The 13,507-nt window shown below is 40.0% G+C and overlaps 1 protein-coding gene across 6 annotated transcripts in view; it reads right to left on the bottom strand.

Annotated features, from left to right (window-relative positions):
* CERK (ceramide kinase) overlaps positions 1–13,507 on the bottom strand; it is a 222,528-nt gene that overhangs the window by 40,262 nt on the left and 168,759 nt on the right. For 3 of the 6 annotated variants that reach the window (XM_085654067.1, XM_085654069.1, XM_085654065.1), the window contains one exon: positions 6,142–6,344. In XM_085654067.1, the coding sequence (XP_085510193.1) occupies positions 6,142–6,344 (203 nt within the window). The remainder of the gene's footprint in view (positions 1–6,141; positions 6,345–13,507) is intronic. The other 3 variants (XM_085654064.1, XM_085654066.1, XM_085654068.1) reach the window with 1 other exon arrangement.

The raw sequence follows: 13,507 nt of genomic DNA, 5'->3' as shown, positions 1-13,507 counted from the left end.
ATAACTGCTGAATTTGTATGGTTTTGAGTGCGGAAAATCTCCATAATGAGGGCTTTCTTAAATATTACCACAAGTAAAAACTCCATTTAGATTTGCAATAAAATCGGGCTCCCTTTTTCTGTATATGTATACTGAATTCTTAAGTACACATTGTTGTGTGCCCTATGCTGCTTCAAGTACCTAACATGCTGATCAATAGCCAATTTTTGAAAACTATACCATGTTGTTTTCTAAGAACTCAAATTACTGCTGTGCTGCCACAAAGAACATAGCCTACTGGACACAAAGGTGGGGACAAGGATAACGGGGGATGAATGATTTCCAGCTAGATCATATTCTCATGATTACACTCTCTTGGTGTAAATGAGGCTGATCTCTTTCTTAAATTATTGAAGGTCTAACTGAGCCTAAAATAAAGTCAAACAAAGCCCCAAAGAAATCTGAAATTGAGCACCTTGAAGATATCGGTGTTCATTCCTACCAATGAGGTATCTAACACTTGAATTTCCACAATGAGCCTTCCTACACCATGTTGCCCTACCATAGAGTCAACTGCAGTCAATTACTCAACAGCAACGGTGTCAGGTTGTATTCAAGAAATCCATAATGTGTAGTAGGCACATTGCTGGCTAGAAGACTCGATGACGATCGATAGGATTGGCCTAAATATCAAACCTCCACTTAACAACAGCCCCCATTATCAAATATCAATGTGACTTCTGCAAACAGACCAACCAAAACTATGGTATATATATTTTCAAGAGTTAGATATATATGGCTGTCACCAGTGGGTAGTTAAAGTTAGGACCATATTTCCATAGAAAGCATTTTTTGGCTTGGCTATAACTTTGGCGTCATTTGACCACTCATGAAAGTTTACCCTAAAAAGTGTCAAGGTAGGTTCTGTGTGTCATGCAAAGTTTGGGGGTGATACGTGCAGTGGGCGCTGAGAAATTGGAGCGTGAAAAAAAGCTGCATTTGTAATGTTAATTCCTGTAGCCTTGGGGACCCTCACCTCCCCTGGACTAAAATAAATTATAATGAGTCGGGGCATCCCGAAGCAGTAGTGTGCTAGGAGCCGCGCTTGCAGAGTGGTGGAGAAAAGGGGCGTGGCCTCTAATGACCTCTCAGCAATGCAGCTGTGTGGGTCTTCCTGGAGGTAATAGGAGGGCTAGTTGGCCCACAAGGACGTTCAAGAGCCAGGGAGACTTCATCCCCTAACTAGTAGAGGGCCATGAGGCGCCTTTGCAGAGTGGTGGAGGAAGGAGGTGTTGCCATTGAAAACCTCTCAGCAAACCCAAAGTGTGGATCCTACTGGAGGTAACAGGAGGACTTGTTGAGCCCCAAGGACTCTCTGAGGCCAAGAGGGCCTCATCTCCTAACTAGCAGTGTGCCGGGTTGTGCGTTTGCAGTGTGGTGGAGCAAGGGAGTGTGGCCACCGAAAGCCTCTCAGCAAACCCACAGTTTGGAATGGAGGCAACAGGAGGACTTCTTGGGCCCCAAGGACTCTCTGGGGCCAAGAGGGCCTAATCTCCTAACTAGTAGTGTGCCGAGTGGTGGAGCAAGGGATAGGGAGTGTGGCCTCTGACAACTTATAAGCAATCCTGTTGTGTGGGACTTACTGAAAGTAACAGGAGGGGTAGTTGGCCCCCAAGGACGTCCTTGGGGGCCAACTACCCCTCCTGTTACCTCCAGTAACTCCCACAGCGGGACTGCATACAACCACTGATTCACCAATACACCTTGGTATGTATATTCAACACTCTAACTTTTTTAAAGTAATCACAGCCACTGGATGATGTCATCAGTGATGTCACTGACCCTGTCATGAGTGATGTAATATGTGAAGTCATAAGCAGTGCATTGCGGGGGCACGAGTTATAGTCAGCTCAGCTATCTATAATTGTCTTATTGTTTTAAATTATATCTGACATATCTAAAGTGCTTATTACTAAATGTAACTTTCTTATAAGTGCCCTACTATAAATCATGTTTTATTTTTGATCTATAAAATGTCTAGAATAGAATGCAATTTCATAACAAGGCAATCCTGTCAACACCCATCTCTTTAAGCCAGCGGGTTCCTCCTCTTCCCTGTTTTTCTAAAATTCAAATGTTTTCTTTCTATTCTCCTGACTAGATGTCATGAGATGAGCTGTAGGAAGTGAGAAAAGACTCCTGGAAACATAGAAACAAAGGGAGGAAACATGCCGAGAGTAAGAATGAGAGATCTTAAAAGTTAAAGAATATCAAATTACTGCTCACTTATAGAAAAGTCCTTATATGTTATATTGGTACTGTTCTTATTATCCTAAATGCATGTGTAGCTCAGTTTCAAGGTTATGTCCATGCGGGATTTCAGTTCCTAGTGCTATAATTAGACGTGATTCCAATCATCTTAAAGATAAGATTCTGACACCTCCTAGTTCCATTACTTCGATGTGTTGTATTCCAATGTATCTGAGCTGTTGGTTATTGCTCTGATAATGTTCCGAGGAATGTTTCGCAATAGGGTAGGAGAAGTCACAATTCTTTATTGCACATAAATGTTGTAGGATTGTCAGCTTTAATTCGTTGATCATATTTCCTACATACTGCTTCCCACAGGGACATTCTAACACATACTATCAATTTTGATTCACAAGTAATGTAATCCTAGATCTTTTCAAATTTTCCATTTCGGAGTTTATAAGATGATGTGTTTCTTCCATGTTCAAATGCTCGACATGTGGAACATTTCCAGAAACCTGATGTACTTAGTCCAGTTGAGGAGGACGGTTTCTTTAGAGAGATGACTTTGTGTGAGTATGTCGCCCAAAGAGGCAACTTTTCTATAGGTAATACTTGGTTGGTTTGTTAGTATGGCCTTCAGTGTTTCATCCAGTTGAACAATTATCCAATTCTGCTGCAGGGTTTCTAAGTTCTTTATTCTCATTATTAAAATCCACAATCAAACACATGTTTTCTTCTTTTTTTCAAACTTTCTCCACAGATAACAATTGCTCTTTTGGCCTTTTCTTGACTCTCTCCTTTGCATAGGGCAACCTCTTGCCAAGAATCCACTGCTCATTTCCTCTAGCTGTTTTTCCATATCAGTTCTTTCTGAGCAATTCCATTTAGCTCTTAACATTTCTTCATATGGAATGCTCCACTTAAGGTTTTTGGGGTGGCCACTATTCGCAGGGACGATACTGTTGCATGATGTTGGTTCATAATGAATCTTTGTGGTAAATTTCTTGTTTTTTGCAAACATTTCTACAGCTAGGAAGGTGACACATGCCTTGCTGATAGTAGATGTGAAGGACAGATTGTGCTTTTTAATGTTAAGAGAATGTACACATTCCTCTAGTATGGTAGTGTCTCCTTCCCATGGCACAAAAGGTTGATAAATTGTGTCCACAGTATAATATACTCCTGTATGTCTTGATTGTCCTTCCATACAACTTCCACCTCCCAGAGTCCCCTAAGGAGATTTGGAGATGTGGGGGCAAAAGAGGTCCCCACTGTGGTCTCCTGCTTTTGTAGAAAGTATTCTCCATTAAAAAGAAAAACATTATGGGTTAAACAAAATGTTAACATGTCAAGTAGCATCTCTGAGTGTTCTAAAAAAACCGATAGATCTTGCTTTCAGGAAATGCTTTACGGCCAATACGCCATCATCATGTACCATTTTTGTATACAATGACGTGACATCAATACTTGCCAATACATAATTTTCTTTCAATGGAATGTCACTGATTTTATTGAATAAATCCACTGTGTTGCGAAGAAAGGAAGGTAGAGAGGTAACATAATTAAGAAGATATCAATGAATCTTGAGATTTTCTCCAGAAGTGAGCCAATTGAGCTGACAATCGGTCTGCCTGGTGGTTTTATTAGTAACTTGTGTACTTTTGGAAGAAACTATATGGTTAGTACAATAGGATGTTTAACTTACAAAAACATATGTTCTTCAAAATCAATTTATTCCAAATCTTTTCAGTTCTGAAACTTGAGGTGGTACTCCTGGGTGATCATTTTCATGGGATTACATTTAACTTTTTCATAATGTGCATCAATTGCCAGTTGCCTTTTGGCTTCCATTATATAATCCGCATAATCATGAACAACAATGTAACCACCTTTGTCCGAGGCTTTTATAATGATATCGGAGTCTTCTTTTAGTTATTTCATACCTATATGTTCTTCTTGAGTTAAATTCATGTTTTTTATCTTTTTAACTCCTTAATTCGTATAGATTTTTTAATTACATGATTGATGTCTACTATCAGGATTTCTTGGAAGAGGTACATTTTATTACCAGCGGGTAATTGGGGACAAAAGGTTGATTGTATTTTTAGTCCAATATCTCCTCCCTTCCATGTTATAAGACCCATATCATTACAAAATTGTTTATACAATTCTGAAGATAGTCTCACACCTTTAGTTTCCCTTTCTGGTTCCTTCTCTAGGGACGCAAGGGTTTTTAAAGTGTGTAAGTCTTCTAGAGTTATTATTGATGTCTCTGCAGTGATTACTGTTTTCCTCCAATCAGTTAGACTTTCAAAATGCTTCTTTAACTTAAGTTTACGCCAAAATTCATGCAAATCAATGCATACATTTGGTAGGTTGAAGGAAAGTCCTTTATTCAGCAACTTTATCTGATTCAAGCTGAGAGTTTTAAATGAGATGTTAACCAGATTTTCTGTTATTAGTTTTTTTTTTAACTTTGCTTTTTCTTTCCTCTTCCTTGCTTGGGTTTTCCTACATCTTCTGCCCCTTCTGTTTTATATTTGCCTTACCACACCTGTGAAAGCGCATGTCTGTACAATGAACCATACAATTCATTATCATCATTCCTGGCAGCGCATGCAACATGCACAACTGTGAGTAAGGGTTTTGAAAATCGCTTTGGAAGTCACACTGAATGCTTTTTCACGTTATCCAGGTGAAAAACTCTGGGATGCCCGATTTATGGTCTGGGCTGCAACAAAGTACGGGCATAACAGATATATAGTAAGGCATTACCAACCATCAGTTATAGTGCTGGAACCTGGGGGTATAATGTGTCAAACCAAGCAGTAGAAAAGGAACATTTAAAGAGGTGATTAGGGATCCCAACTCATTTGCCAATTATATCATCCAACAAGTCCCTCCTTTTATATTCGCTATATTTAGCATTGCTCCTTTATGTTTATTGCTAAATGTGAAGAGCCTAAATACAGGAAGTCAAATGTAATCCTGACTAGGTCTTTGGCTCAATATGTTTAGGCCCAGGGTAATGTTCAGAGTATTCCTTGATAAATTCCCGGAAGAAAATAGGGAGCTTCAGCACTTCAGCGTCCACAGGCAAACTCACTCTCAGGAAAGGAAAGCGCCTTTTAGGCAAAAGGTCAGAAAGGAAATAGGGTTAGCTCGTAAAACGTGTGGTAAGACCATGCATGCCTCTAGCAACCATGCTGGTATGCAATATTATCCGAGATGGTTCTATTGATGATTGTATATAGATGAGCGTATTCTCAGTCCAAGTAGACATTTTTAACTAGATTTTGATCGTGATTTTTAATTGAAAAAACAGTTGTCCAAAACATAGGGTTCATGAAAAGCACATGCATTTATGACCAGTTAATAGTGTATCTACTCAGTCTAAAGCATCTATAGGTGCCCATAAGGAAGTATTATGTCCAGTACTAAAGGTTCAGAGGTTCGAAGCTGCCACCCTGTATTATTTTTTTTAATGATGTTGTCTTCACCTTTGTTGTGTTACACGACCTTGTGTTTCTCAGGGCAGTTTGGAGATTAAGAAAATGGGCTTTATTTACAGTTTTGCGGAGCGGGACCTCTGCCAAAATGGGGTAAATGTCCCGGGTGCCAAATTTAGTGTCCCACTGACACCCAACCCTGTTAGTACAGGGAACGGGGCATTGGCGTCTTTTTTTCGTGGATGTACTACATAGGCCCAACTCTAAATAAACCCCAAACTCTAGAATAAACATTGTAGTTACGTGACGAAATATTTTACATTATTGGGTACTTTATTGTTTTCCTTTTAGTATTTGATGATAATTTATACACATCTTTTTAGGGTTATATTTATGGAAATATACTTTTGATGGAATACAATGTTTATGTTTGACTATCGAAAAGCAGAGCAATACATACCTGATCTTCCCGATTGGTGTGTCTAATTAGATGTCTTAAAAACTTCAACCGGGAGCACTTGCGTATTAAAATCAGATCTGCGGTGCCATCTGCCAAGTGGGCTGCAGGCGAGAGGCCTTTTGGGCTTCGAGGACATGCGCAGCTCATGTTTGCTGCATTGATTGCTATAAACTTTCCTCTTACGGTTTGCCAGTCTCCAGCTTCTGAAACATAGAGAGAAACTAAATTAATTATTATAAGTAAATAAATAAATAAAATAAAAACTTGTCAGCTGATAAAACATGCAAAAAAAAAAAAAGGTTTAAAGGTTTAATGTAAGAATGAATCAATGGGTGGATGTCTGAATGCATAAGTTCAGGGAGGAGTGGAAGAATGTATGTGTAATCACTTATGAAGTGCTTAAATTCACCATTGACTGAAAATGCACTTTTAGAGATAAGCAAGACCTTTTAGCATTGCTAGTGCTTGTTTGTAGATTCTATAAGCAACATTTTTTTGTGCAAGTAGGCAATCACAATTTTAAAAAGAAAAGAAACTTACTTCAAAACTGTAATTTTTTTAAGTTTCTTTTCTTTTTAAAATTGTGATTGCCTATTTGCACAAATTTTTTTTGCTTATAGAATCTACAAACAACAAACAACCACTAGCAATGCTAAAAGGTCTTGCTTATCTCTAAAAGTGCATTTTCAGTCAAGGGTGAATTTAAGCTTACATTCTTCCGCTCATCCCTGAAGTTATGCATTCAGACATCCACCCATTGATTCATTCTTACATTAATTCTCTTACCGAGCCACAAAAACGCACACAAAATCTATAAACATATTCAAGGTAAATCAAAAGGAAACATGCCCCAAAAATGTGAAGCCGTATACTGGTAAAAAAATTATAAAATTAAACATAGCATGCAGCAGTCATCTTGACAACATAAAACAATGATACTGTATGTACAATGCTATCTGAAGATGGGACCCTTGCTTTAGAAACATTTACCATTCAAAGAGCAGATAAAATGAGCGAGCCACCTAGAAACAGAGCCAATGGCAGAAATGGCCTGAGTCATGCTGTCAGGGATGGAAGCAGAGTGTGATGGACACTCAAAAAGACCAACTGCAGAAGGGGTACCACCCAAAGCCGCTCTATGTATGACTGTGTTTGATAAGTGTTCATGTGTATGTGTGTGTATGAGAATGCATGTGTTTTATTACAAGAACCTGGCATATGGCTAACACTACCAGGCCCATCCAAGAAAGTGTATTAGTTATCACAGTGCTAATTTCAACTAAAAAAACTAGTCAGAAAAGTAATAAACAACACCAAAACCGTCACCTACTGTGGTAATATGTGCTACTCAATGTAACAAAATACCTTTGTGCAGCAGTCAGCACAGTATAATAACTGCCTTAAAGGCCTATTGGCTTTAAAATATGTTTTTAATAATAAACAAGTCAGGGCTAATGCTTTTGTCATAACGCTTCATAATAAATAAATCAAAAATAAGGCATATGACGTTTCTATACCCAGTGAACCACTTCACGCCTATAGCCTTTTGTATTGGATTATCACCATGCCCAAGAAAGACCCATTGTATTCATCATAAATTGGCAGCCATCAGGCATGCAGTCAAAACATTACACATATGTACAACATTACAGGCGTTCTACAGCAGGAATTGTCAGGAGGTTAACCAACACTAAAACCCTCGCTTACAATGGTAATCGGTGCGTCTACATGTTACAATATATCTGTCCAGCCTTATTTGCCTATGGACTTTGACAAATGCTTTTCACAGTAAGTAAGTTTAGGTCTAGGGCAGCTGTCATAATGCTTCATATAAAACAGATCGGTCCTATGGCATTTGACATAAAGTTTCCTTATGAGCCAATCAGGCGCACAACACCCTTTATCAAAGCCTTTTCACCATAAATAACTCAGGGCAACTGTTTTCAACATAAGCTTTCCCACAAGGCAACCATCAGGCATGCATTCATAAAATTACAATTTTACACAAAATGACATTTGGCAAAATAAAATAAAAGCCTCCTCCTAAGATGGCCTAACAAATATAGGCCTATGCAAACATTCTACCCCCGGGGTTTGTCAGAAGGGGTTACTAACATCAAAACTCTTGGTTGCTATGGAAATCTGGAAGAGTCCATTGAGCAAAATAATTCTGTACATGCCACACCCTTGCATGCCTATTGGCTTTACTATATGCTGTAAACAATACATATGTCAAGCCTACTATGACCAACTCAGTGCTAATGTACCAAGCATAAGCTTTCCCACTCCACGAAAAGTGAAGTACAAAGCATCGTTCTTAGTATAAACACTACTTCTGCTTAATCAAAAGCTTTAATCGAGGAAATTACGCAGGCATCCTACGCCACCCTTGGAGTACTGGTTCTGATCTCACAAGATCGTGAAACAGTTGGGCTGTCAAGCCAAGTCTAACTAGCTTGGGCTGCCTCTGCTGAACAAAGTGTACTAGAGAATATTGAAGTAAAAAAATAAAAAAGCAACTACACTGAGAGAAAAACATCACCCTGCCACCGAGTTCAAATTGTATCATTGAATAACATTAAAAAATATGTTTCTTCGTGATCACCTTTAATGCTTTTTAGACATAGGTATAGGTTTTGAAAAGACGTAGTGCGAATTTTTTTAAATAACACTTCCAATTAAGAATAAATTCACTGAGAATAAATTATAAAAACCTTTCTTTGTAATGGTCCATTTAAAAGGAGATTTGTACGCAGATGCCTGCAAGGGGTAATAAATAGTGTACACAATACATTTACAGAAAAAATAATACTAACTATATAAACAAAATAAAAAATCTTTACCTAAAAAGGTGGGAAAGCTAAATGTACTATGAATAGTAATAGTGGAGTCTTGCACTCATGACAACTCTGCTGTGTAGAATAAATGCAACATTTATATCCATGAATCATTTGAAATGTAAACACACTGAGCCAACTATTGCGTAAAATGATGCTGGGAAAAAAAAATTATTGGCTGAGAAAATTCCTCAAGGGACACACTTAGAAGGTAAACAGAACAAAGAAAAACTGGGAACATCAGCCTCCTCAGGGTTCTCGTGGAAGAAAACTTTACAGATACTTTCTGCTCAAATGAAATTTTGTGGCATTTCAATGTAGAACCCTGGAGTAGAATTTAAACATTTTAGGTTTATAATACAGGAATCAAATTCAAAATGATTCAGCTGCAGTCTTCAGCCTACCACTAATAAGATAGTGATTTAAAAAAGGTTTTGAAACTGTATTAGCTAGCGAGGCAGTGATATGGTCTATGGTAACAGGATACATAATACACTGATAGTTACCTGAAAAAGGCTACATTGGCTCAAAACGGCACTTTTACACATATCTGCAAATATAAAGTTTTCAAAGGAAGTTTGCCTGCAACAATGTTTACAGGCTACAAAACTTCAAACAGAACAATTAAGTCTCAAAAGCCCATTAATACATCAGAGCCTGTATTACAGATAGGGTGCACTTTCCAGGTTTGCAACATGGTGCACCTTAAAGCAGGAGTGATGGGTGCAAATATGGAAGAATGCGCTGCCCTGGAGGCAGCGCAAATTCACAGCCACCCGAGCGCAACGCTTTCCCCACGCAAACGCAGCGCAATAAGTTTGTTTTGCATTTCAGCTTCATAAACAGTACTAAACATATGTCAACTGCAGATCCAAATCGCTTTAGGAGAAGGTCGTTTTTTTTACAAGAAGGCCGAGAGGCCAGTCATCCGTTGAAGTTACTCCATTCATAATCTTTTGAGAAAAATGATGGCAGGTTGGCCATTCTGAACTCTGAACTTTGAATAAAATACCAGAAGCAGAGTTAAAAAAAATTGCTGACTTCGTATCTTGTGATCCCCATGCCTAACAATTTTACACTTTGATCTGTTTACAAAATGTATTTCCTCATTATAAAACCTGCTCTTTGTAGTCATGTGGCATGACAGCACGAAGTCAATACATTTGTACGAGAAATCTGCAAAGGAACTGCAAAGCATGAGAACATACTTGTACATAAAGTGATGCAGAGAAAAAAAAAACACCCTGCACTCATAATTCGGTTGTAATTTATCTCCTAGCAGCAATACTAAATCAGTCAGTCACCCCTCCTGGGAATATGCTGACTTTTCAAACAAGCCTGCTGATGCATAACAAAACCCTAATTTCCACCGGAGCAGCAGATTTCTTCATGAAATGTGGATACACGCATTAGCGTTAATATATTATTATAACAGCTACAGGCGGAGCCTCTTGCGCAGAACTTGCATACAAAATGCCTCATCAGGAATGGCTGTTTGGACACAGATGTTCTTCCCACAGGCAACCCATGCTGTTTGCCTCATTGTCGTTTCTGCTTACTATGTGCTTTGCGGGTTTTTGATCGAAGGTGGCAAAGATATGGTGCTAACAGCAGCAGCATCCTAGAGTACAAAGTAGCAGAATTCTGGAATATGATGTACATAATTTAACTCGAATTTGTGTTTCTTTGTTCTTCGAATGCAAAGTTCATGAGCTCCTGCTGGAAACCTGTCGTTGACACCAGGGGCTGTATCGTTCATACGGACCATTTCCTTGTTTGCACCGGGTGCGCCTTCTAAAAGGTGCGCCCGGCGCAAACATGGAAAATGCGCCTTATCAGGATGAATGTGATGCCCCAGAGCAGCCGCGAACACGCGCAGCCCTGGGGGCAGTGAATTCATGTGAAAAAAGGACCGAATCTCTCTGAAGCCGCTCTATGTTTTACAGATCAGACGGCAACCCTCCTGCACTTTTAAAGGGGATTAGAGATCCCTTTGCAGGCGGGTGCAGTGAGTCACTGCACCCACTTGAAAGGGGATATCTAGGAGGTGTCCATGGGACCCTCTTTCCTTCCTCCAGGGGGCTGGCATCAGGGGGCGCATCAACAGTGTGCCACTTTTAAGTGGTGCACTGTCAGTGTGCCTCCTGACAGATTCTTTGCCTTTTCGCCCATGTCTGTAACACAGCGCCCGGCGCAGAGGTAAAGGGATTCCCTCATGTGCATGGGGCCATGCCTCCATGCAAATGAGAGTACGCCCTTGGATGATAGCGCTGCCGCTTTATGTGTGCCAGCACTATTAGTATTATGGAAGGGGATGCCCAAGCGTCTGTGGCCCTTTCTGTAATACCACAGTCCCCCCGGGGGTGTGCAAACACGCATTGCGCCCCCAGGGCACTTCTGTAATATGGCCCCAGGTCTTACTTCACTTTTTCTCTGTACTGTTCTTCAGTCTCTCCCAATGCACGCCAACAAGCCTGCGATACAGCCTAGTAACCATGTTAGTGATATAGGCCAGATGTTTGAAACGTTTTAGCGGTCACAAACACTCCAATTTGCAAAACTGGAATGTTTACAACTGCTAAAATGTTATGGAAACTGATTTAGGAATGGAATGTTGAATCGCAATTTGGAAGGGGCATGCTGTGGGCCTCCTACCAAATTGCGACTTCGATTCCTTTGTATCAATGGTGTGCAAATGGAATTCCAGTTGTAAACCACTGATACATTATCGGCTCCCAGGTTTGGGTGGTGACTCATTTGCAAAAGGGAAGGATGTCCTTTAGGGCCCCTTCCACTTCGCAAATTGAAATGAGTCAGGTGGGGTAGGCAATTGGTCCAGGATCTCTGCCAACTGTCACTAAAGCTTTTAAAAAATGAAAACTTCATTTTTTTTTTTTTAAATCAGCCTACATTCTTTAAGAAATTCGAACGGTTGTGAAAAAAAAAATACATTGTTGGAAGATAATTAGAGGGATGGTGATCTGCTGACCTTTGCAGGCCACCATTCCAGTGACTGTAGTGGGTTAACAAATTGTGCCCTGCGTAAATAATGTTGATTAGGCAGGTCAATTCACAGAAAAAGATACTGGCTTAAAAAAAAGTTTCAATTTGCAGCCACTTTTAGAGACCAGTATCTTTGAACATCTGGCCCATAGTACAGACTGAAATTACCTCAATCAATACTTAGCACAGGTAATGTTACTGCTAAGGATTGTGGGGACACTGTACCAGGAGAAGTTTACATAATACTGTGCAGAAGACAGAGAATGAACCAATGTGATTACAATAAAACAGGATGACTATGTAAATAAGAGCCATTTAAATTAATTGCATCCTAATTTATCTTGTACAAATATCCTGAAACTGGCATGGATCCAGCCCTCCCGGAGCTACTTTGGGAATCCTCACAGCCTCACTAACAAATCACCCCTCTTAGAAGATCTGCAGCTCTTCTGAGAAGATTTCTTGAAGTATTTCACAAATTTCACATGTTTTCTGAATGTAACAGCTTCCTATATAGTCAGTGGAAAGGAATAAAGGTCACAGACAACGTTGAAATGTATGCACTTTGCATGGACCCATAGTCAGTCGTTTATGGACATTTATAGGAACACAATTTGGTCACTTGTTGAAAATTATTTTTTCAGCAGAGATGGCTAAATAATTGGTTGCTGAACAATTTGAACTGAAGATACCCACACACTAGAATTTCGACCCGAGCGTCAGGAAAACGCCCGCGAACAGCAGTTTGCACTACACTCTGCCACTTTCGGAACTTTGCAGAGTTTATTTGTAACTTTGCAGAGTTCTGCATAGCAAAACTCCGCGAACTACACCCTGGCTTACTTAAAAAGCAGACTTAGGGCTTTGAACATCAGACTCTTCCTTACTGGAAGCCAGTGAAGTGTCCTTGATCCCTCCCTCACTGATAGATGTTTAGGAACATCCAAAACCAGCAGAGCAGCCGCATTCTGGATAACCTGAAGTTTATTTAAAGGAAAACTGGTTGATGTTCAAACACAGAGCGTTACAGTAGTCAAGGAAAGATGTTATTAAGGCAATGACCACTGAAACTCTTGGCTTCTCGGGCAGGAAGGGAAAGATCTTTTTTAGGCTTTTGATGATCCAAAAACAAGAACTCACTGCCCTATTAACTTGGGGGTCAAATACCAGTGTGTTAGTAAAGATCACCACTAGGTTTTTAGCAGAGGTTCTCGGAACAGGTGGTTAGCCACAAGTCTCCGGCCACAGTGGTCCGACCAAAGCGAATTCTCTGCTCTCACAATCTTGGTCTTATCAGCATTCATCTTGAGCCAGTTCTCTCGCATCCAGGTGCTGACTTGCCCCATGCACAACTTAAACGTGTCGGCAACTCCTGCCCAATCACCTGATACTGACACAATGATTTGTGTATCGTCCGCATGGGACAATACCTGAAAGCTACAGGAGCATACCAGTTTAGCAAGAGGGGTCACGTAGAGGTTGAACAATGTGGGACTCAGGGGGACCCCTGGGGGACAGCACAAGGA

This window comes from Triturus cristatus, chromosome 4_1 (genome assembly GCF_964204655.1).
Source record: "Triturus cristatus chromosome 4_1, aTriCri1.1, whole genome shotgun sequence".
In the NCBI taxonomy this organism is placed as follows: Eukaryota; Metazoa; Chordata; class Amphibia; order Caudata; family Salamandridae; genus Triturus; species Triturus cristatus.
This window is presented reverse-complemented; position numbering and strand designations above follow the sequence as displayed.